The sequence below is a fragment of the Chaetomium fimeti genome (genome assembly GCF_033439085.1).
Source record: "Chaetomium fimeti strain CBS 168.71 chromosome Unknown B0H64scaffold_3, whole genome shotgun sequence".
NCBI classification, from domain to species: domain Eukaryota; kingdom Fungi; phylum Ascomycota; class Sordariomycetes; order Sordariales; family Chaetomiaceae; genus Chaetomium; species Chaetomium fimeti.
In genome coordinates this window covers 460456-482166 of record NW_026944331.1, presented here as the reverse complement: position 1 = coordinate 482166, position 21711 = coordinate 460456, and the positions used below count along the sequence as shown (strand labels likewise).

The window sequence follows — 21711 nt, the reverse complement described above, 5'->3', positions numbered from 1 at the left end:
TGGCTTGCTGGACCGCAGTAGTCGACGGCACCGGAAGCTGACCAGGATGGGTGAGGTTGAGCAGCAGGAGAAGGGCACAGGAATGCGAGGGAAGTCAAAGAACCTGCAGGGTTGTGTTCTGTGCTCCTGGTGCGCCCACATGCTGCACGAGGAGAAGGGTATCGAAACCCCCAAGACAGCAGAGCGCAAAAACACGGGGGGGGGGGGGGGAAGGGGGTGGCATGACCCCTGCGTACCATGTAGCGGTACATAGCTTCGCTGCGCAAACACTCACTCGGGACAGACAAAGCGCAGCCGAAAGACGTTTCCGCGGAAGGCCACACGGAAGCGATGCCAAAAGCCTCACGGAGCGAAGCCGTGGGGAGGAGGAAGACAGTCAATGGTACGGGAGCGGCACGGGGTACGTACTCGGAGCCATCTTTGGTCTCGAGAGAAGCTTCCTGTTGGCTGGGGAAGACAGGGGTGCCCTGACACGAGCGGCGGCAGGCGGGAGCCGTTTATTAAGGCACGAGATCCCTGATGGCCGCTGCGTCGAGGGGAACAGGGGTCGAGCAAGGGTGGGTGGGACGGTGGGATGGCTGGGATGGCAGGGGCTTCATCAATACTGCAACCTCGAGGCTACGAATACTGTGGACGATGTTGAGGTCTGTCCGTCTGTACCCACGTCCTCGGTCTTCAGCGTGCCCGACATTTGCCAAGCAGAGGCATGCTCGTGATGTGCTAGTTGTTTGAAGGAGAGAAAGCTGCAGTTTCGTTTTTTGTGATGGAGCTGCACAAAGAATTCGGCTGAGCAAGCTCCGTATTGCAATTTGCCTCGTGCGGGCGGAATGGAGATTGAGCCAGTTTGGTTACTTGCTTGCCGTATTCCCGGACGTCGACGCCACTGTCCGGACAAATTGCTTAACAGACGGCGTTAATACGAATCTGCCATGGCGAATCTGGGAGACGATGGGACGGGGAGCCGAGAAGGCGGGGCGATTCCGATCGCTGGCCCGCGCTCACGCCCGGCTCTCATAGGGTTGCGCTGCAGGCGCTTGGCCTCGACAACGGGCCTCACTGGGGACAAGTAAAACTTGGGAGCGGTTGTCTGCTGCGGTGAGTGAAATGAGGGGTCTTCGCTTGGTGAAGGCGGCGGCAACACTGGAAGCTCTGTGGCTTCTCTCGGCTTTGAGTTGCCGTGGCAGGTCTTCACCGTCTCCTCCGACTACTACTCGCAGTGCTGCGTAGGTTGATGACGTGGTGTTGTGAAGCAAGCATCAACCCATCCATCCATCCATCCATCCATCCATCCATCAATTCACTTGCGCTGCTGCGTCCGTCATGCCCAGGAACCAACATGCATCGACCTGAGGCACGGCTGTTTGAGACTCAGGTGGCGATGGCCCGCGTGTCCGTTTTTGATGCCGGTTTGGTTGGTGGTCAAGCTAGGGTGGCTGGAGTTACGGTAGTGCAAACTCAAGGTTCGGTGGGAAAGACAGCAAGACCGTTGCAGCAGCGCGCTGCACCCTCCATGGAATACCAGTGAGTGCGCGGCTAACTCATCTGGCTTGGCTGCTTGGCGTATTTTTCAGGTGTCCCAGTGGCCGACCAGCCGAGTGGGAAGGAAGCTTGTTTCTTTTTGGCATGGTGTGATCGGGTCTCGCTTGCGAGCTTCGCAATTTATCTGGGAAGAACCGACAGACGGAGAAACAGATCTTGTCAGGGCTCATGAAACGTGCCAGTGGGTGATTCCGTTCCATGTGTAAAATCTCGATTTTTGATGGGGGGGGTTGCCTGGAAGGGACGCCCCAATTCAACCTCCGTGGAAGTCGTGCAGTTTTGGAAAGTTGACCTCCCTTGGCAACTGACGGAATGCTCCAGGCACAGACCCGACACCCGGCACCACCTGCACAATTCAGACGAGACCCACTGTTGGTTTGGCCCGTGCTGCTGACAGGAGGTCCGCCTGCAGCTGGCTGAGACCAAGCTCCCGCAGGAAGGAGCACCCTCAACCTGGCAAGTATTTCAATTTCTTTTTCGCAAAACTCGAAACTCAACAAGCTTTGAAACATTGAATGCGAGATGGATGGCCGCCCTGGATGTTATTGTCTCACAGTTATGATCTTCCCGATGGATCATGGTGATGTGCAGAGCGACCCAGCATTTGTACATGAGATGACACAAGGCCCTGCCTGCATCCGGGGAGAGAGGAAGGAAGAATACACGGCTCATCCTTGCGGTACCTCCTGTCAGGTACCAATCCATTGCCATGGTCGTTAGGGATGGGTCGAACCTGGGTTGGACCAAGTTGAGATGATCATGGCATCAATCAACGAACATCGCCCGAGTCTTCAGAATCCCGTTGACGTGGATTGCCGGCTTCCATGCCAAGAACGGGAGTCGATCGTGACTGATCTTCACCAACACTGCTCAAAATAGCTAGGGCTGCCGCTATCGCCAAAATCTTGGCTTCCAGAACCGACCCCAAGCTCCCACGGCCCGCACGTGGCAGAGACCACCAGGCCAACTCGAGACGAACCCGCACAACTGCGCCATCCCTCTTGCTGCTCCCCGAAGCAAGCCCCTTGCGCCTTGACCCTGCTTCCCCGGTGATGCGCAAAAGACACCAACCAAGACACCAACCGAAACAAACTCATGAGGCTCCCAGGACGTTGGTACCACCGAGATCGGTGGGTTTGTGTTGATCGGCACCAGCATTCTCGAAACAATCGCCAAATCGCCTCACGCTCCTGTTTCGTTTCAAGTCTGTGTTCTGTCTGTGTGCCGTACATATGAAGCCCCTGGAAACACATCGCACAGACCACAACTCAAAAAACAACCAGCATCGCCGGTCACCACGTGCACCGGCTGATTGCAACTGGAACAAGACCTCCTGGACCCTAAATCCCGCATTTCAAGGTTCGCCGGATTTCTCATTCAATTTCGAAAGGATATGTTGAAATCCGACCAGCCACCCACTCCCCCGCGTGCACTGACCCATTGGTCTTCGTCTGGATCTGGAGGGGGGAACCGCTCCAAGCGGCGGACTTCTCTGAGCGGCCCGAGCTCGGATCCATGGACTGCGCCGCGAACCCGCAGAGGTCGGAACAAATTGCCATCCAAGATCACCCCCCTGGTCGGTCGCGAGAGCTTCGGTGCAGTCCTGGATCGGCGAGCGAGGCACGAGGTTGTTTGGGACGCAGTCTGAAGTACGCCGAGTTACTTACTCCTTACACAGTATCTCGCGCTCGCCATGGGATCCCACCAAAACTCAACTGGATGGATCAAAACAAACAAAGCGGGCGTGCCGCACCAGTAATTACGCACCGGATATTATTATTCCATTGAGCGGCAGCAAACGGCCTTCCCCAAGCGGCAGCAGCCAGAAATACGCACAATATTTCGCGAACGCCGTGTAACCCTCTCCACGGGTCGGCAACTGGCACCTTGGCAGCAGCAGTGGCCCGACGGGCGGCCGGAATGACCAAGATCAAAGTTCGACTCTTCGAGCAGGCGATCAATATTGCAATCTCTTCGTCGCGTGTCAATGGCTGCACAGGATCCCCGCTCCTGTGCGTGTGCGATCTGGTGGCGCAAGGCCGGCCAATGGGGGCCGCGCGAGCGGTGCATCCGGCGCTTAGAAGCGCGTGGGCTGCAGTTATTGCTCCCCTCCCCCTCCCCGGCTTTGTCGTCTCCCGATCCCCATCCGGACAACCATGAGGACGTTTGCCGGACAGCCGCGACCGCCATCTCCGCGGGCCAACAGCCTGACTGGGGGTTTCCTGCGCAAGAATCGCCGCGGCTACCGGATCCTTCCACGGCGGTGAGTGCCCTTGCTGCCGCGTCTCTCGTGAGCCGAGGGAACTTTCCACCCGCATGCGGACGACCACCCAACATGCATGCCTGCGGCAGGAAACGGCAGAGATTGGTCCGTTGGCGCGACTATCGACTCGATAGCCGACCCACCCGCCGTCATGCTTCGTTCCTCCCGCCAGAAGTTCCATGCCTCTTCTGGACGCGGATAACAACGCCCTTTGTTGCTTCTGCTGACGAGAGCATGGCAGCCCCTCCCGGGATGGCTGTAGCACCGCTGGGCTGCAGCGACCCATTTGGCTTTTCACATGACGAATTGCTTCTGCAGTCCCGGTGCCGTTGGGTGACAAGTTGACAACTGACCGGCGACGTTGAACCAACGGCTTGACGGAGATGTGACCCTTACTTGGGCAATGCCGGAATGATCTGATAGCCACGTCACTCCTGACAGGGCCCATCTGTTGTCCTCGACGAGGCAGTTTGTCCGCAACGAGGCCAAGCCGGCTGCGGTGGGGAAAGTGTCTTGCCCGCACGCGTTTACTCATCCAAACGGGCCCTAGCGGAGGCAGTCCCAACAGGCGGACTCCCCGAAGGCCCAATCCCGGGGCGGCGGAGCCGAGCGTCTATGCAGTTGGCTCCTTCGCGCAGATCAGATACTGGGTCTTTGGATCCGTCGACAAGCGACAGACGCCAACAAGCGGGCTTGGCTGGGCTCTAGGCATGCACGTAAATCCTCTTGAACAGGCTTCACATATGATGTAGCACACTTTGTACTGGTACCCTGCCAGGTTCCTTGTAAAACGGAGCTGCGACGGCGATGAGTGGGTGATGCCGCTGGCTGGGGCCGAGGCCGAGACCGTGGCGGGGAATGGCTGGGGTTTCTAGAAGGAGCCTTCCCACCGAGATAACTGCTCGCATGGGGTTTCTTGGTTTGCTCGACGTCTACCTACGGCAGCGGAGCCTAGAGAGCTCGCCCTGAGACTCGGCTGCAAAGTTTGCTACATTACGTGGCAGAGGGTGGTTCGCCTCGTGATGCCGGTTGGCGAGGGCGAGGTGAGGGACCGAGAAGTAGCAAGGGGCAACGGGGTGTTGTTCCTGAATCCCAGGCTCTCGGGGGGGCAGCCTTGTTGAGACAAGACGTCGAATGATCTCGTCTCAGCCAGCCTGCATGTACTCGTCTCTCTCACCTCCTAAAACGTAATCAAAACTGGGGACTATCTGCCGTGTCAGTTGATACTAGCAGAAGGGAGGTAATTCAAGTTGTCCAGTGTCACTAAACCGTGGCTTTTTGACACTGGCGTGGCGGAGAGAGACACTCAAAACGCCCCCGCAACACATCCCATACCACGCCTTTCATTCTGCGGCACCTACTTACTCTCTCGTCACCGTTACATGATACAGCCGACCCGCCCAAACATGTAACTACCTGGTATCCTTAGCATCAAACAAACCAATTCCTCCCCTCCCCTTCCAACCCCCTCCTCAGAACCCACCACCACACTCTGCCTCACCGCAGTCACAAGGTCAACATCCCGCCTCTGCCCCGCCAACCAGGCGGAGAATCCGCCCCCCGTCACCGCCTCCGACCGGGCGTCAACTGCGGCAGGCCCGATCTCGCGGCCCGGTGGGTCCCACCTCAGGTTAGGTTTTGGTAGGTTGGCAGGGTAGGCAGACACCCATCTCCCGTTTCTACTTCTCTATGTACTCCGTCCTGCGGGATTGATTGATTGATTGGAAATGTACAAGGGGATGGAATTCCTTCCCTTCCTTCCTTGTGGATTCTGACTACCTACCTACCTGTAGTTTTTCTTGCTTGCTTGCTTGCTTGCTTGCTGCTTCGTCCCCTTCCCCGCTACATGCTGCCGGGACGCGTGTCGGCGTTTATTGTGGGCGTGGGATTGGTAGGTGGGTGGCTTTGGTTGTGGGGGGTGGCGCTTTTACGTTTTGGTTGGAGCCTTGGGTTGTTTGGGCTGTCGGATCGGTCGCGGGTAGTGACAAGTGTTGGGCTGGGTGGAGGTTGTTCGGGGAGGAAGAGGCTGATCATGGGGTGTTTGGTGCCTTGGTTGGGTTGGTGGTGTTTTGGTACGGTGAGGCGTTCAGTTTAGGTACTCTGTGAATGCTGGTTGACGCCGGGGGCTGTGAGCTAGTTTGTTCCCCCCCCTCCCCCCCCCCCCAAGAGTCCGTCTTGTGACTGCTAACATGAAGGCCCCGCGTCTGCTTAACTTCAGCGGAGAGTCACCCGATCATTCGAGCCCCTCGCACGAAGAAACCCGGGAAAGGCGTCTGTTTTACTGGAGCTGTTTCTGAGCATCATGGCGTGTACATATAGTCCTTCCACGAATCCCAAACGAACCTGCTTAGAAAGGCCGCGGCGACTTCGGCAATAAGGTTGCAATAAACCGACTCATTTCTGTACTCGCACTCCCTGATATCAACTGTTGCCCTATGCGGGCGTGACGTTGATATCTACCCGGCTCTTGTGAGGGTGAGTTCGGTGCGGCTGTGGCCATTAATTATCGTCTCCGTGTCCCTAGTGAAGTGATAAGCCATGGTCGGTAGGTTCCCCGGGCTTCGGTGGGTGCTACTGACACACATACAATCATCAGCCACAAGAGAGTATCTAAACTCAATATGGTTGAGCTTGAGGATGCTAATAACAAGACACTTAGAAGCATAGTCTATTACTTATCGTTCAAAAAGCAGAATCAGCAACACTTACCGTTTGACAATCATAGGTGGACGGCGTGGCATCCAGGGGCTGGCAAGCTCTCCGTAATGATCAGTGGGCGGGTGAATATATATGGACAGTGAGCTTGCTCTCGTTCGGAAGATAGTGTACTGTAGTCTGATACCGGCCTACTTTGTCCCACCCACAAGTAGATCCTCGCTCCACCGTATCAATACACACCGTGGTGCGTGTTCACAGTTCGACAAAGACTTCCCTTAAGTGGAAACCGCGGCCGCAGTCCCAGTAGACCGGACGAACGGTGAATAATGATCTCGATGATTCAGTGACCGTCGAAGTGTGTAGGTAACCTCGTAAGCCACAGTGTTTCGGTTAGCGGTTATCATCTTGTGTTGTAGCCGGGGTTGTTAAGCTTCCTTAACAGATTCGCACGCTTGAAGAAAACACAGCGATGTGGCAACGACGGTTTAGTCTCCCACCACTCCCGGACTCACCAACCCCCTCAATCCCCATCGAAATCGAGGTCATCGGGCCCCCGATCGGCGGTCATATTGTTGCAGTCTTTCTGGTCGCACGTTCCGAGGACGGCCATGGCTTTGTCCTGCGAGTTGGTGATGAGGTTGGGAAATATTTGGGCGTACTAATGATAGGTGTCTCTGGGGTAGTCAGTGCGATAAGGGGGTCCGACTGAAAACCGGGCGAGTGGAAGGGGTCGGTACGAGGACCGCCAACGGTGGCACATCCGAGTAAATGGCGATACGAAGTTGGTTCATGCAACGGGGCGAAGGTGGGTGGATTGGAGGCTATTGTTGTTGGACGCATAACGTGATGTTTTTGAAAAAGAGGCGTAATAATGAATTCGGCGGAAGACCTTAGGTGGGTACCTATTACTATTTGGACACGACGTCAATCTTGATTACGTCGAAGCCCTGGAAGTATAGGGACTAGAGGAGCCTCCTCTACACTCGAAAGCCGCCTTGCTCATCTCGGCTTGCAGTAGGTATTGGCCGCCCTGAGAGGATCAAGAGCGTTGAGATGTTTCGGCTAGCGTAGAGGTAACCTTTCAGGTGACTGCCAAAGCGTGGTATTGACGGGTTGTAATATAGATATGAACACGACAATTTGCACGAACGGTTTGTACGGTTGCCTCTTACCCAAGGTTGGAGACGAGGACTTTGGAAAGGGGAGGTTGTTGACTAAGTTCGTAGTGATCAGTTAGAGTGAGAACATAGAAGGAGGAGGAGGGAGGGTGTCTGATTCCACCGAGCATGGTCAACACCAGATGGGGAGCCTGCGGGTGCGAGGATCGATATAGAAGCAGTACTGACTGTTTTGGAGACAGGGTGTCGACATTCAAGCAATGGGTTTGACTGGTTACCGTATGACAGTAGCACGGTCGTGACTGAACTCAGTGTGCTCACATTCCTATTCTGTGATAACACTGAATTTTAGGAGCTTTTTATGCGACAACTCGCAATGGGCGAGGTAATTCAGGTAGGTACCTACCTATTATTTGATGTCTGAGGGAAATGCGCATAACTTTGACAGAAGTCTTCTACCTCCTAACCATCCAGGTTTACTGCCACAAGGCTAAAGGCCAAAACCCGCCCAGAGCTACCTAGCCGTCGGAGTCCCGAGTTTACCATTGAGATAATTGGATAATGTCAGACCGCTTAGATGGGCACGCGCCGAGAAAGACCAAACGAAGAACGCCGAGTTTCGGACTTTAACGAGAGCGGCCTGGATCTTCAGTATTGAACCGTCTGGGCCTTGGTACCCATTGAGTTTACAGGAAATGGTAGGTGTGTCTACCACCCGTTTCGACTTGTTCGCCAACGGGAGCCGGTTTTCTCTTTTTAGTGATCCGAGACTTGACGTCTACAATGATAAATTTTCAGATTTGCTTGGCCTCTTACATTACTAGAGCTTTTGGAGCGGCGCGGAGGGGTTTCAGACGGCCACTCAAAGTGACGAAAATAGATAGTTAGGTCAGTTTAAAAGAAGACCATGCCGTTCAGGGGCTGTTGTTGACTCTGGCGGTGTTTGGTTGCGAGGTAACAACCCTAACCCTGTCGAACCCTACAAGGATGGACAATTAGGTCCCATGTGTCGTTTGGAGTTCTGGAGTTCGGAGTTCGGAGATTACCAACTCCGGACCTCGGCTGACTCGTCTGACTCGTCTGACTTTCAGCTGGTTCCTGAAGGCTTGGCGGGATCCTCGGTTGGATCGACGTGAAGCGTGGCACGCCCCTCTCGGATCCCGAACGCGGTGTTCACAAGCTTTTCGGCGTCGACTGTCTCTCTCTGCTGACACCCGGGACTGGCGCCAACATCCGAAACCCCCTGAAACACCCCCACTGCGATTGAGGAACCCACCCACGCACTCGGGTCTCAACAGGAAAATATGTCGGTATAAACGTGAGCCGATCTACCCGACACAATGCCTGTTCCTGGTGCAGACTCGTCGTCATTCTTTCTCGCCAAGTGCGGCAGCACTCTTTTTTGCTTCGGTCGCAGCGCGCTGCTCTGGGTGGTTGTTTTTGCCGTTTTTTTTGCTGGGCGCTTTGCGAAATCGCGTTTTTGGTGCGCGTCGCGCTTCCGCCGAGGGGAACAAGAAACCTTGATCGGATCGCGACTTGGAAAGGGGAAAGAAAAAGAACAAAAAACCAGCCAAGATGGCGGTCGGCACGCTCGCCCTCTTCTACCCGGTGTTCCTGCCGATGAGCGCGGCCATCACCGCGTATGCAGGGCATCGCGCGATGCACGTCGACTGGCGCACGCTGCTGAAGCACTTCCTCACTGGACCCGGCCGCACAAGCCGGATCCTGCTCACCTTCTTCATCCTGCTCAACTGGAAGAGCATGCCTCTAGCATGGACTGTACGCAAAGCCACCACCCCACCAACCCCTTCCACCCGTCATCCTCGAAACTAACCCCCCCTTTTCCCCCCAGGTCCGCGTCTTCCACTCCTTCATCTACCACGCGCTCCGCCGACCCAAGACCCTCCCGCAGCGCGCGCTCTTCCAATACAGCATCACCTCCTCGCGCACGTCCCTCCTCGAGACCGACTACAACATCCACAAGAGCAACTCGACCTACTTCGCCGACCTGGACGTGAGCCGCTCGCACCTGGTGACCCACCTCCTCGGCCCGGGTTTACCCATCATCGGAGCCAACGCGACCAACAAACTCGTGCGCGACAAGCAGGGGGCCGTGGTCAAGGGCAGCCTCGGGGTCGGGCTGGGCGCGGTGTTCTGCAGCTTCCGCAAGGAGATCGCGCCGCTGCAGGGGTACGAGATGTGGAGCCGGCTGCTGGCGTGGGACCGCAAGTGGCTGTATATCGTGACGCATTTTGTGATCAAGGGCAAGGTGCGCCCGAACGGGGGGTGGAGCGGCAAGGGGAAGAGGAGGGCGGGGGCGGAGAACGGGAAGCTGCCGGAGGACTTTGGCAAGTACGTCATTGCGACGGCGGTGAGCAAGTACGTGTTCAAGCTGGGCCGGTTTACGGTGCACCCCGCGCTGGTGATCGAGGCGTCTAAGCTGCTGCCCGAGAGGCCGGGTGAAGGGTGGACCGGGGGTGAGACGGGCACGGGCACGCCTGAGGACCTGGGGGATTTGGAGGGGCTGGAGGGGGATATCGAGTGGGATTGGAAGAGGGTCGAGGCGGAGCGGAGGAAGGGGCTGAGGTATGCGGACCACTTTGCTGCCCTGGACGGGACAAACTCGTTGTTTGATGGCGGTGAGGACGGCGCGATTGGGAAGTTCCCGCTGGGGTGAGGCGGACGGAGCCCAGGAGGGCCTGTATTAATCATATTTTGTACATTTTCCCCATCAGTACAGTACATATGGGTGGTGCATTAATCATATTTGGACATTTTCTCAATCACGTGGAGGCGGTCGGTTCGCGTCTTTGCTTTCAGGGCTTGGAGTGACTCAATATCCTGCCACTGTTTTAGGATCACTAGCACAAGGATGATAATCGTAAATAGAGGACGTCAGCCGCTGATTACTTCACTAATACGCTTCGCAAAGCGATTTACAGGTTCCCCGGCTGTCGAAGGACCAAGGCTACAACGTTATCCACCGCGTTGCCGCGGCCGGCCGGACTCTTGAGGTCAAACTACGGCGTAGCCCAGAGCTCGACAAAGTTCGTCATCTCTCTCTCTCCGTCGCCAGCAACCAGCTCTGAGACGTAAGCGTCCGAGATTTTGAATTGGAGGAAACGCATGTATTTTCCCGCAGCCGCGATGACAAAGACACTAGCAAGTCACATGTGTTAGTTACTTGCACACTCACGGTGGGGGGACAGCTACCAAGGGGTTATTACTTACTCCTCATCTGGCCGATCATCTTCGCCCGCTCGGGCCGTCAGGCTGAGACGCAGCGCCAGGGCCTCGCACGTTAGCTGGCCGAGGATGCTGTCCGTCACCACCGGCAGCCCATCCTTGACGACATCGAACTAGTTCCTAGTTGCGACGAGAGCCGGGCAATGCATGTGGTCGCGGTTGTAGACGTTGTTTCCGCCGAGTCTATACGAGATTAGCTGGCTGTCGGCGGTAGCGCGCATCTTTGCCCCGGTGCCGGTCCGCGCGGCCAGTTCGAGGGGCAGTTGCGAGAAATCGACCAAGTGGGCGGGTTTAACACCACGGTACGTATCGTGTTGCGGCGGGCAAGACCACACGACGGTCTGGATGAAGGATGACGCGATCCTGACCGTGGCTTGTTCCGCGTTGAGCTTAGAGACGGAGGACGGAACGACGTAGCCGGGGTTGTCGACCCCATCAATGTCGCCATAGTGCGCTAGGTCAGCCCACAGGTTCCTGAGACCTGTTCCATATCGGTGACAGTCCTCTGTCGAGGTAAGATCCGGATCCAGATAGTCAAGCCCCTCTAAGAGGTCCTGAATCTTTTCCTGGTTACGAGCGTCCTCCATGCCCTTCTCAAACCCACTCCGAAGGGCGGGTAACATGTGGTTTGACTCATTTGTTCCCTTGCGGACTAGGAGGCGTGCCGCACGGAGCTCGGTGGCCGACCATTTGCTGCCGTGCGGGATGTCCTTCCACTGGTTGATGTGCTTGGCCCCCGCGCTACGCTGGCCCTCGAAGGCAGCAATGTCTGTGATTGTCTCAAAGTAAGACATTTTGTTGTCGTTTTCTCGTGAAGGTGTATTAGTCATTGCCTGATCGATGTGGGTGGGATCATGTCGGCGATCGCGCGTACACTAAAAAATACTAATAAATGGGAGGAGCCCCTTAGTCAAAGACAAAGAATACCCCGTGAGTTAGTTCTGGTGGCAGCCGGCCTGTTTGGCCCCCACACAGCCGTCAAACAATTTTTTGTTCTTTGAACACTAGGACTGCAAACAATCGGAACGACAAACGGAGCTGCAATCCGAACAAGTCCTCAAACTAGATGCATACAATGTAGGTAATCTTCGTTTTCCGTCTTCCTATCAGTCCTTTTCTTCCTTACCATCAGCTTTTTTTCCTTGCCTGGATCTTGATATTTTCCTTCGAAATCCCTTCTTGTTTCTCTGTTTATATTTTCCCTTCCATCCCTCTTTCCGGGTAATAACTACCTATATACAAAGTGATTACCGAGTTACCTACCTATTTTTCGTACTGTGGACGAAGTCGTCGAGGAACAACACATGGAGTTGTCGCCGGGCACTCACTTCCATATCCAGACGCCAAGCCCCAAACGATGAACTCCTATTTGTGGAAGCCCGAGTCGGCAAGATTGACGGAGCCCCCTGCGGGATCTTCGCTGGCGCCAAGCGGGCATTTGTAGCTAATAAGTGGAAGACACAACTCCGATTGCATTACAAGCACCTCCCAAGACAACTAAAACCGAGACATTTCCACCCATGGGTTTCACTCATTCACCGCCGCAGCCTTGATACCCGAGGCCAAGAGCCCAACAACTCATGCCCCCCCAAAAACGAAATAGAAATGAATTAAAAAGCAAGATGGCTGCACTTGGCTACACTTCAAAGTTTGAAGCTCAAACCCCCATTTCCTCTTTTCAACTCCGAGTTCTCCGAGTTCTCCGAGTCATCCGAGTCCTCGCCAAAGGTTCAAAGTCATTTCAAACGCATCAACCCCCTTAATCACCCCCCTCAGCCGCCAAGATGGCCCTCCAACAACCACAACAACAACAAGCCAACGTGGCCGAAATCGACCAACAACTAGCCTTCTTCCAAGCCATCCCCTGGTGCGCCTCCCACCTCTCAGACACCCCCACACCAGTCATCCGCCCATCCCTCTCGCAGCGCCGCCGCAACGCCCCCGGGGACGTCTTCTTCTCCCACACGCTCAACGCGCCGGGGGCCATCCCAGCGCTGGTCAACTTCCACGCGCCCCCATCCGCGCACGTCGTCGCCGACCCCAAAGGCCCGCTGGGCCCGGAGCCGCTCATCAGCCGGCTCCGGGCCCTGATCGCGCTCGGCCCCATGCTCAACGGCTGGGCGGGCGTCTGCCACGGCGGCATCGTCGGCACCCTGATGGACGAGACGGTCGGCCAGCTGTTCGTCGCCAACCAGGACCACGGCCTGCTGCCGCAGGACGTGCCCGTCATGACCGTCTACCAGAACATACGCTTCGTCAAGCCCGCCCGCACCGGGACTGTGCAGAAGCCGGCCGTGGTGCTGGTTACCGCGCGGGTGGTGAAGAGGGAGGGGAGGAAGTTTTGGTTGGAGGCGGATGTGCAGGAGGAAGGGGGGGTGGTGCTGGCGAGGGCGGAGTCGTTGTTTGTGACGCCGAGGTCGATGTTGTAGGCTTTCTTTTTGGGTTGGGTTTGGGTTGTTGGGGAGGGTAAGGGGGGTTGCATCATGCATTATCATGGGGTGAGATAAAACGGAGTTCAGGGGTGGGGATACAACGGTTTGTTGTTAGACATATTAGAGTTGTCTGCGTTTCATTTTTTAACAGTGTCAGGGTCTTAGAGAGAGCATTGACTGGTGGCTATGTAAACAAATCCAACCAATTCATAACCAGACGTTGCCCAGCCGGAAGGTCAACACCGAGTACAACCCATCTCCATCGCCAATGCCACCCCGATTTCATGCACCCCAGAACCCGGACGCGCACGAAACAAAACCGCCACGGCAGTCGGGGTATTAGCCTAAAGCAGCCAACTCCCCTGAATTTCCACGAATCCAGGTTCGGTTGGTGTGAGAGCACCTTGTGTTAATGCCGACTCGGTACCAATCATTCCGCAAGCCAGCCGGGATCCTCCAAAGTATAAAGAGACCTCGAGCAGACCAACTTCTGTGGACACCACCACCACCTAACCACACCCACAACCAACCCCCCCACAGCCGCCACCATGCGCGTCCTCCTCACCCTCCTCTGGGTATTCACGACCCTCGGCAGCGCCGCACTCACCTTCAGCCTGCAGCGGGCCGGCAACCCGAGCGCGGACCAGAACGACGCCTACCAGCGGATCCAATCGGCCATGACGCAGGCGGTGGCGCGGTACAACCGGCTGGCGCCGCGGGCCAGCAAGGCGCTGACGGTGCAGTACGAGCCGTCGGTGGCGACGGCGGACGGCAACTTCAACGGCAACATCCGGTTCGGCTCCAACCGCGCCTACATGAACGAGCGCACCGCCCTGCACGAGATCTCGCACACGCTGGGCATCGGCCAGACGCGCGCCTTCGATGACCGGTGTGCCGCCAACAACTGGCCCGGCGCGACGCGGCTGCTGCAGTCGTGGGATGGGCAGGGGGCCAAGATCAATTGTGGTGGCGGGCATATTTGGCCGTATGGGTTGAACTATGATGATGAGATGAGCGAGACGAATGCGGAGAGGCATTGTTTGTTGATTGATGCCATGTTGGCGGATGGGCTGGCGGGTTGAGCGAGGGGTTGTTGGGGGTTTGAGAAAAGGGGTGATTTGTTTGGAATTGGCGGACGGGGGGAAGTAGGGGGAGAGAAGGCGGTGGTTCTGTCGCAAAAACAACATCGCAATTGTGGGTCAAGTAGCAATTGCATATTGTCACATACAAACGAGCTCGAGACAACAGGCAAGATTTGAACAACAGGACAGACCCGTGGAGTTGGGATCGAACGTGGGATTTCTATGCCATTGGGCTCGGCCACTGACCGCTGTGTCACGAGGGTTCGTAAGTATCGTAAACAACATCGCAATTAGAGGTCAGCGTGTCAATGGTTCAGACGGAAATTGTGTAGGATGAGTTGACGTACTACATTCATTACAGAAAGATACCGACCGTTAGTGAATGTCCTGTGAGAAAAGAGCAATGATGTAGCCTAGATGGGGAGGGAGTAGTGAGGGGCTTAGGAGGAAAAAGCGGCTAGAAAACAGAGGCTGAGAGAAAAGGGGGCTGAGAAAATAGAGGCTGAGAGGAAAGAGGCTGATAAAAAGGGGTTGAGAGGATAGAGGCTAGAAAAAAGGGGCTGGGAAAATAGGGGCTGAGAAAAAGGGGGTCGAGAAAACAAGGGGCCGGAAAAAGGGGTTAAACCCAGCCTTCCATTCCACCTCCCACATCTCCCACTCCCCATTCCCTCCTAGCCCATCACTCCAACCATACCCAAATCAACCCGAAGCCACCCAGTCCCGCGCCACCACCCCACCCGGCATCGTATCCATCCACCCATCCACCTCCTCCTCCACCTCCCGCTGCAGCGCACACTCGTTCGCCTCGGAGATGGTCTGCACCGGCAAATTACAGAGCTGGTCATTGCTCGAGCAGTCGCGGTCAAACGTGCGGGAGAGGGCATCCCCGCGCCAGCCAAACAGATAATCCGCATGGTGACCGTAGCCCACGCGGTCGCCAAAGCTCCACACGAACGGCTGGCGCCCCTCCTCAACCGGCCACAGGTCCGGGTCGTTGAACGGGCGGGTATCCCAGCGGATCTCGAGCGCGACCTGCGGGATGTTGACCGGGTGGGAGGGCGGGCAGGTGGCGCCCTGGTGGTAGTCGGCGCCGGCGGCCGGGTAGGCCACGTGGCTGCGGTGGTCGGCGCTGTCGAGGCTGCGGCCGTCCCAGCAGGGCGGGAAGGACAGCGTAGTGAGGATACCCTCCGGGCAGGGGCCCGCCGGGAAGGCGAAGCTGAGGTTGGTGAAGCGCGTGTCGTCGCGCAGTAGGCATGTGTAGGTGATGCCGTGCAGCGGGCTCGGCTCGCCGGCTTCGGTCGCGAGGGGGGGTACCGCCGGCGTGGTGAGGTCCGGGTGGCCGATCTGCATGCGGAAGCCGGACGCGAAGGCGCGGATCTTGACTTTTTCGGGCTCGATGAACTGCGGGAAGTAGTAGATGGTCATGCCGCCGCCGCGGGCCTCTTCGTGGAACAGGGCGCCGAGCTGCTTGACGCGCTTGTAGGAGCCGTTGCGGGCTTGGAAGTACATGGCGGCGGTCCAGTAGTTGGAGAAGTCGTCGGTGAAGGTGCACGTGGTGCAGGTCGACCGTTCTGCCGGGCCGCCGGCCGGGTCCATGGTTGCGTTGAAGGCGTTGCCGCCGACGATCTGGTGGAGGTGCGACGTGCCCGTCACGCCCGGTTGGACCAAGCTGGGTCTCGGGTTAGCCACCATGCCCGGCGGCGTGCCATTTGTTAGTGTTCTAGCCGTGTACAAAAGGTGGGCTTACGGGTCGAGCCGGTCTAGGACCAGCTGAGAGCACGACATCTTGAGGGACGCGGGGTATGCCATGGAAAGACCCAGGCTGGCTGCTATACCGGTTGCCCGCTGCCACTTCATCTTGTCTCAGCGCTTGGATGTAACTTGGCAAAAGAAGAGCGGCAAAAGGCTAGGTGTGTTGTGTTCCCCGGATGGGTTGGAAGCACAATTCTAGGTGATATGCAGAGGCCTCTGTGCTCCAGTACCTAGGGATGGGGTTGGATATTTAAACACACTTCTGTCATTGATAGTCTTCTAGAACGTCCTGCAACAATCTAATTCTAGAGCGAAACGGGGAGTAAGCATTCTCCTGCCTCCGGCTTTCCGTTGGTTATTAATACCTGATCCACGGCAGATATGTATTAACTCGGCCGTGTAGGATTTAACCATCCCCGCACTACCACCACACTGATAAACCGTTCCACGGTTGTCGATTGGGGGCCATTTTTACACGCCAATGGTAGTTTCCGCCACATAGCAACGATGCCTTCGAGCTTCTCTCTTGTTGCGAGGACATAGACATACGCTGGCTGTGGTTTTCCTCAGCGGAGCTGGGTTCTGGTATCCTTTGTGCCGCTGGCTGTCAACTGAACTCGATACTTTCGGGAGTACCAAATGCAGCTATACTAGATGTAGCTTCGTCAGCGGGAACGATGCTCGGCCCTCACGGACATCGATTAGCGATTTTCCGCAATGGCTTTGTGCTCGACAAGCCTGAAGGGCAAGTTGCCACGCTTGTTCACGCCGCAACGCTTGTTCACACACAACGGGGTCTTTGACTGACGGAGACCATCAAAGTTAGCAATCCTCTAGCGAGCAACTCAATACCTATTTGGGAAGTCTATGGGTGATATCACTTGTGATTTGCCGCCCTTGGAACTTGTGCCGCGGAGTTCCTTCTTCTGTTCATTGTCACTAGGCTTGTTGGACGGCACGCGCTTGGCCATTTGATGCCTACCACATGGTGTCACAACTTCAGAGCTATTTAATGGGCCAGTGACACGCTGCTAACGATGGTGAATAGTATCATTCATCATCAGCTCAGCTACAGGATAACACAGAGACAAACAGAAATCAACAACGCAAAGCACACCAATTACACAACGTAACCGACGAATCACGTAATCGACCGATCATGGATCAGACTGAGAACACGCAGGTGGAGGTGGTTGAGAGGAAGATTGCGGTGTGGACCTTCAGACGGTCACTCGAGCCCCTTGCCACTCGGCTGGAGGGAAAGGTGCTCAGGGCCTCATGGGAGCACGAGGGCTACTACTGGGGTGTCTGGGAGCCCGAGCGGTTGGAGATGGTCCCAGATAGTGAACGCCGACCATGCGACGCCAATATAATCCACAAGGAGTCGGAAGAGGATTACCCCTTCTTCCGTTGGGCTGAGGGGGCACCCTTTGTTAGCATTGTGGTAAACCCACGCGAGGGCAGCTGGGAGCGGCGTACCACGCCCCTACGCGAGACGCACGATGTCCTGACGGTTGTTAGGCCCACCAAGTTTCATGTGCCCCCGGTCATCTACCACACATCACGCCATGGTTGGGAGTGCACCATCATTGGCCAAGTCCAAGGGCGTGCTCTCGAGTTCGCCATTATGGATGTGGCCGGGGGCGGAGTTGGGTGGATCGAAGACTCGACGTCTCCCGTTCATGTTGCCGAAGTAACGCGGATCTGCACCCGCGTGGCTGACCAGGTGGTAGATGCGGTCGTAGAGATGTCCCAGTGCACGGAGAGCAAAGTCTGCGGTTTGGACAGAAAGGCCTCTCCCGATCCTCACTTTGCCAACATCGGCACGGCGGGGGACGAGGTGCTCTCCCTGGAGGAGGTGGCCCGGAATTGCAAAGATGCCGGGATGGATCCTTGTGATACAGTGCTGGGTCCCGGAAATCTGAGCGCTGAAAACATCATGTTGGACAAGGACGGCAACTTTGTCGGCTTTTCCGGCCTTCTCTGGGCTGGGTATGCGCCCCGCAGCTGGGTCCAGCTTGGGATGATTGATCCGAGTGACTCGTCAGCAGCGGATCTCCGAGCGTACACCTGCGCGCTACCAGGACCGCGTGGGGTCAAACCGGGCCCGGGTGATTCGATTCTGCTTTTGTGGCAAAAGATCTTGTCGGAGAAGTTGGCCTCCAAAGGGTTCCCAAAGCTAGACGCCTATCGCCTTCGCTGGCTTCGGCGGCAGAAGACGGTAACGGATGACCTCGAGCGAACTGAAGAATGAAGACGAAAAAGACTGAAAGGTGACATGATAGCATAGATAGGATACCTCCCTCACAAAGAATGCAAACCCCGCCAAACAGGCGGGCTCTTCGAACGGACGTGATTCTCCATATATAACCCCAACCCCCTCAGTGAAAAGGAATGACAGACATTGGATGTTGACTGCCAAGCAGTGGGTGAGTCGGGTGACGGGACGCCAGAGCTGATGCGACTGCATGGCAATAGTTCACTGTTGACGACTACCTACCTAAGCAGATAGTAATCATAGAAGTGTCACCACCAAGGCTGAGTGAATTAAGAACATATGCGGAACAAACAAAAACATACATGACTTGGAACGACTTGAAAGGCAAAGCAAAGCAAAGCAAAGCGGTCTATTTCGTACGAGCGCCATCAGAGAGCGTGCCACAGTGTCTATCCATTCCATTGCTCCCTCCGCTGCAACCCGTTAGGTGATGAGATTTGGAGCCTTGGTGTAATCCGCAATCTATATAGACTTTGACCCATTTCGCTAGCCCATAATGAAACAGCTGTAATCAGTCTAAGCACGAAGTTCTACTGTATCGGTAATCACATAAAAAGCAGTTGGCTCAACCTGACTCCAGAACTTCCAGTTTGTGTGTTCCCACATCTTCCCCTCTCCCAAACCCAAAACAGCGCCAGAGATGGCAAAATAAGGAAAGTATGGGTGGCCTTGACAGCCCCCACTTCTCAAGCTCCCTTGCATCCCCCTTCGTCACCCTCTTCCACCTCGATCTTGAACGCCTTCAACACCTCGTCCCCAACCTCAATGGCGTCCCGCCTGCTCACCCTACTGCACACCAAGAAGTGGGCAGCATATGTTCTCGCCCCGTCCGTGTATAGCCGCACCCTCTCCCCCGGCACACAGTAATCCACCGCCACCACGATCTTGTCCGCCAGGTCGGGCCGGCGCCTCTTGAGCTCCTCGCAGGGCGGCAGGCCCGAGGCCCACCTCACCACACCCGCCTTAGGCACGGGCACGTACACCAGGCGCGACCAGTACTGGGCGCCCCTGGTGCGGCCCTCGCACGCCGCGTGGTCGAACGACCGCGCCGCCAGCCGCAGCCGCTCGTGGTCGCCGACGGCGGCCAGCATGTGCGCGGCGAAGAAGTCGACCCCGTACGTGTGCCGCGACGGCACGCTGACCCGGTACCCCGGGGGGCGCGCGTTGATCTCGATCAGCTTGCAGGCGGCCTTGTCGCCTCCTCCTCCGGCCGCGGCGGCGCCGCTCTCCGTCTTCGGGGCGAGGTCCACCACGCCGCCGCCGACGTCGCGGTACTCGCAGCCCGAGCGCACGACGCGCGCCTCGACGTGGAACACGCCGGTGCGGAAGCCGACCTTGACGAGCAGGTCGCGCAGGGTGTCGCGCACGACGGCCTGCTCGCGGTCGGGCAGCGCGCTGGGCAGGGTCAGCGCCTCCGGGCTGAAGGTGTCCTGCACGGTGGCGTCGCGGCGGTCGGCCTGGCAGGGCGGCTCGTCGGCCACCTCCCAGAAGAGGACCTCGCCGTCGAGCAGGACGAAGTTGGCGTCGATCTCCGGGCCGTCGAAGAAGGGCTCGACGACGGCGGCGCTGCCGTGCCGGGATGTCGCCTTTTGCACCGCTAGTGCGAGGTCGTCGCGGCAGGATACCTTGCTGACGCACTCCGAGGACCAGCCCTTGGTGGGCTTGACGATGAGCGGGTAGACGGGCGTGAAGGCGGGGTTGGTGCCGTTGGCGGGGGTGGATAGGAGGGTGTTGAGCTCGTCGACGCTGGTCACGCGGGCGGTGTGGCCCGGCGCGTCTTGCAGGAGGCGGGAGCGGTACTTGTCGACCGAGGTCTCGAAGGCGGAGACGGGGCTCGTGGGGAGGCCGAGCGCTTCGGCGACGCGGGCGGCCGTGACGAAGAAGTTGTCGGACAGGGTGAAGACGCCGTGGATGGGGAGCGGGTAGCGCGTGATGGCGGAGATGATGCGGTCGGTGACCCCAGCGTCTTCGGTCATGTCGGTCGCAATGAAGGCCTCGCGGTGCAGGCGGTTATCGTCCGTGTTGGGCTGCAGCCAATGCCCTTCGTCGTCGATGATGACAAGGTCGAGGCCTAGTGCGCGGGCTGCGCGGTAGATGGGCCCGCCGGCGGTGAGGTTGGGTCGACCTCGTATCAGGGCAAGCCGCTTGCGGGCAACGGGGTGCGAGGTAAGCCAGGGCGCATTGTTGAGGCGATCCCGCAGTTCGTGGGTCAATCCCAGCAGATAATGTTGGAGGTCGAGGATGGAGACCGAAGCTTCGAGGTCGCCCCATTGGATGACTCCCGCTGCCTGCTCGATGAGGCTGGCCAATCCGTCCTCCGAGTTGGCCGACGACGAGGACAACCTGCATGATGTGTACTTCTTGGGTGCGGCAATGCATTCTTGGATCTTGGAGATGGGGAACGGGAAGTCTTGGAGACGGAGGCGCAGAAAGTCGGAGCGGGCGATATAGCCGTCTGTGGAGGGGAGAATGGCCGTGAAGACGGAGACTCCGGCATGGGCCCAGTTGGATGGGCCGAGGCCGAGGTTTGTGAGAGCGTCCATGAAGCGAGAGGGAGGTTCTGAGTGTGGTTGTTGGCCGTTGGCTCCATTGACCCCGCTAATATTGCTGCCGGGACGCAGCGGTAGTTGGTTGTATGACAGTCGTAGTGAACTGGGTAAGAGGATAATGTGAACGATCGAGTACAGATCGCATAGTGGAACGATCTCCCAGAAAAAGGGGCGGGAGAGACTACTGGGTCCTGTCATGCGTCAACGAATAGTCTCCGCGTCGGGCATGAGATGCGACTTACCGTTGACGGCGCTCAAGGGCGAGGGCGGCGTGTGGAAAGGCGGATAAGTTGAGTCCGTATCCGAGTCGAAGGCGCACCTCGGGGGCCAGCCGTTGACCTGACTCGGCAGTATTCCGACAGCCATGGCGGCGATGGTGGCTCCTCGAGTCTCGGCGTGGACTTTGACGTGAGACAGAGATGATGGTGTGAGGAATGGATGATGGATGGCGTGACCGGCACTGGAGACTACTAGTAGGGGAAGTACTCGAGAAAGATCTAGACTCGGTACTGGAGACTCGAGAAAATGGAGAGATTAAAAACGTGTAAAGTGGTCAAATATGTGAAGTCAGGCTCGCTCGGCAGAATTAGTTACAAAGATGAATCTAAAAACAAAGGCCCCCGAGTCGGGTGAGGCAACCGTGTCTCGCTTTTAGAGCAGCCTGGCAGCCCTGGCATGTTCGGTTCACCGCTGGATGCGCCCGATCCCGGAATGAGATTGTGTGGAAGAAGGCACAAAAAGCCGGAACAAACGAATCAGTGGCAGGGGCGGGAAGGGGCAGCCGGGGAATCTGG

At 57.1% G+C, this 21711-nt stretch overlaps 8 protein-coding genes across 8 annotated transcripts; 5 read left to right on the top strand and 3 right to left on the bottom strand.

Moving 5' to 3' along the window:
* Positions 1–5569: 5569 nt before the first annotated feature.
* On the top strand, positions 5570–6201 carry B0H64DRAFT_390102 (uncharacterized protein). Its single transcript, XM_062803378.1, has 2 exons — positions 5570–5938; positions 6021–6201. Exon 1 carries the CDS (start codon positions 5649–5651, stop codon positions 5895–5897), a length of 249 nt encoding a protein of 82 aa, XP_062660216.1. The 5' UTR covers positions 5570–5648; the 3' UTR covers positions 5898–5938; positions 6021–6201.
* A 2531-nt stretch (positions 6202–8732) lies between these two features.
* Positions 8733–10481, top strand: B0H64DRAFT_390101 (uncharacterized protein). Its single transcript, XM_062803377.1, has 2 exons — positions 8733–9357; positions 9431–10481. The coding sequence occupies exons 1-2, from the start codon at positions 9154–9156 to the stop codon at positions 10253–10255; spliced, it is 1029 nt and encodes a 342-aa protein (XP_062660215.1). The 5' UTR covers positions 8733–9153; the 3' UTR covers positions 10256–10481.
* A 117-nt stretch (positions 10482–10598) lies between these two features.
* Positions 10599–11618, bottom strand: B0H64DRAFT_372139 (uncharacterized protein; the record flags this gene model as incomplete). The annotated part of the gene is made up of 3 exons (XM_062802211.1): positions 10599–10737; positions 10810–10922; positions 10956–11618. 3 exons carry the CDS (start codon positions 11616–11618, stop codon positions 10599–10601), a joined length of 915 nt encoding a protein of 304 aa, XP_062660214.1.
* A 990-nt stretch (positions 11619–12608) lies between these two features.
* Positions 12609–13253, top strand: B0H64DRAFT_440203 (HotDog domain-containing protein; the record flags this gene model as incomplete). The annotated part of the gene is made up of 1 exon (XM_062806469.1): positions 12609–13253. One exon carries the CDS (start codon positions 12609–12611, stop codon positions 13251–13253), a length of 645 nt encoding a protein of 214 aa, XP_062660213.1.
* Positions 13254–13679: 426 nt separating this feature from the next.
* On the top strand, positions 13680–14355 carry B0H64DRAFT_390100 (uncharacterized protein). The gene has a single exon (XM_062803376.1). It carries the CDS (start codon positions 13805–13807, stop codon positions 14336–14338), a length of 534 nt encoding a protein of 177 aa, XP_062660212.1. The 5' UTR covers positions 13680–13804; the 3' UTR covers positions 14339–14355.
* A 682-nt stretch (positions 14356–15037) lies between these two features.
* Positions 15038–16147, bottom strand: B0H64DRAFT_356211 (uncharacterized protein; the record flags this gene model as incomplete). Its single annotated transcript, XM_062801587.1, has 2 exons — positions 15038–16007; positions 16086–16147. 2 exons carry the CDS (start codon positions 16145–16147, stop codon positions 15038–15040), a joined length of 1032 nt encoding a protein of 343 aa, XP_062660211.1.
* Positions 16148–17162: 1015 nt separating this feature from the next.
* On the top strand, positions 17163–18407 carry B0H64DRAFT_390098 (uncharacterized protein). Its single transcript, XM_062803375.1, has 2 exons — positions 17163–17505; positions 17570–18407. The coding sequence occupies exons 1-2, from the start codon at positions 17447–17449 to the stop codon at positions 18342–18344; spliced, it is 834 nt and encodes a 277-aa protein (XP_062660210.1). The 5' UTR covers positions 17163–17446; the 3' UTR covers positions 18345–18407.
* A 517-nt stretch (positions 18408–18924) lies between these two features.
* B0H64DRAFT_106828 (uncharacterized protein) lies at positions 18925–21442 on the bottom strand. Its single transcript, XM_062797738.1, has 2 exons — positions 21160–21442; positions 18925–21108 (listed from the first exon to the last, which is right to left on the bottom strand). Exons 1-2 carry the CDS (start codon positions 21281–21283, stop codon positions 19055–19057), a joined length of 2178 nt encoding a protein of 725 aa, XP_062660209.1. The 5' UTR covers positions 21284–21442; the 3' UTR covers positions 18925–19054.
* Positions 21443–21711: the final 269 nt, after the last annotated feature.

Bases quoted from the DNA above. Each gene is read 5' to 3' on its own strand.
- B0H64DRAFT_390102 (XM_062803378.1), top strand. From the start codon at position 5,649: ATGCTGCCGGGACGCGTGTCGGCGTTTATTGTGGGCGTGGGATTGGTA.
- B0H64DRAFT_390101 (XM_062803377.1), top strand. From the start codon at position 9,154: ATGGCGGTCGGCACGCTCGCCCTCTTCTACCCGGTGTTCCTGCCGATG. The intron at 9,358-9,430 runs GTACGCAAAGCC...TTTTCCCCCCAG, and splicing joins GCATGCCTCTAGCATGGACT to GTCCGCGTCTTCCACTCCTT.
- B0H64DRAFT_390100 (XM_062803376.1), top strand. From the start codon at position 13,805: ATGCGCGTCCTCCTCACCCTCCTCTGGGTATTCACGACCCTCGGCAGC.
- B0H64DRAFT_390098 (XM_062803375.1), top strand. From the start codon at position 17,447: ATGCGACGCCAATATAATCCACAAGGAGTCGGAAGAGGATTACCCCTT. The intron at 17,506-17,569 runs CTGAGGGGGCAC...GGAGCGGCGTAC, and splicing joins TTACCCCTTCTTCCGTTGGG to CACGCCCCTACGCGAGACGC.
- B0H64DRAFT_106828 (XM_062797738.1), bottom strand. From the start codon at position 21,283: ATGGCTGTCGGAATACTGCCGAGTCAGGTCAACGGCTGGCCCCCGAGG. The intron at 21,109-21,159 runs GTAAGTCGCATC...GACGCATGACAG, and splicing joins GCCCTTGAGCGCCGTCAACG to GACCCAGTAGTCTCTCCCGC.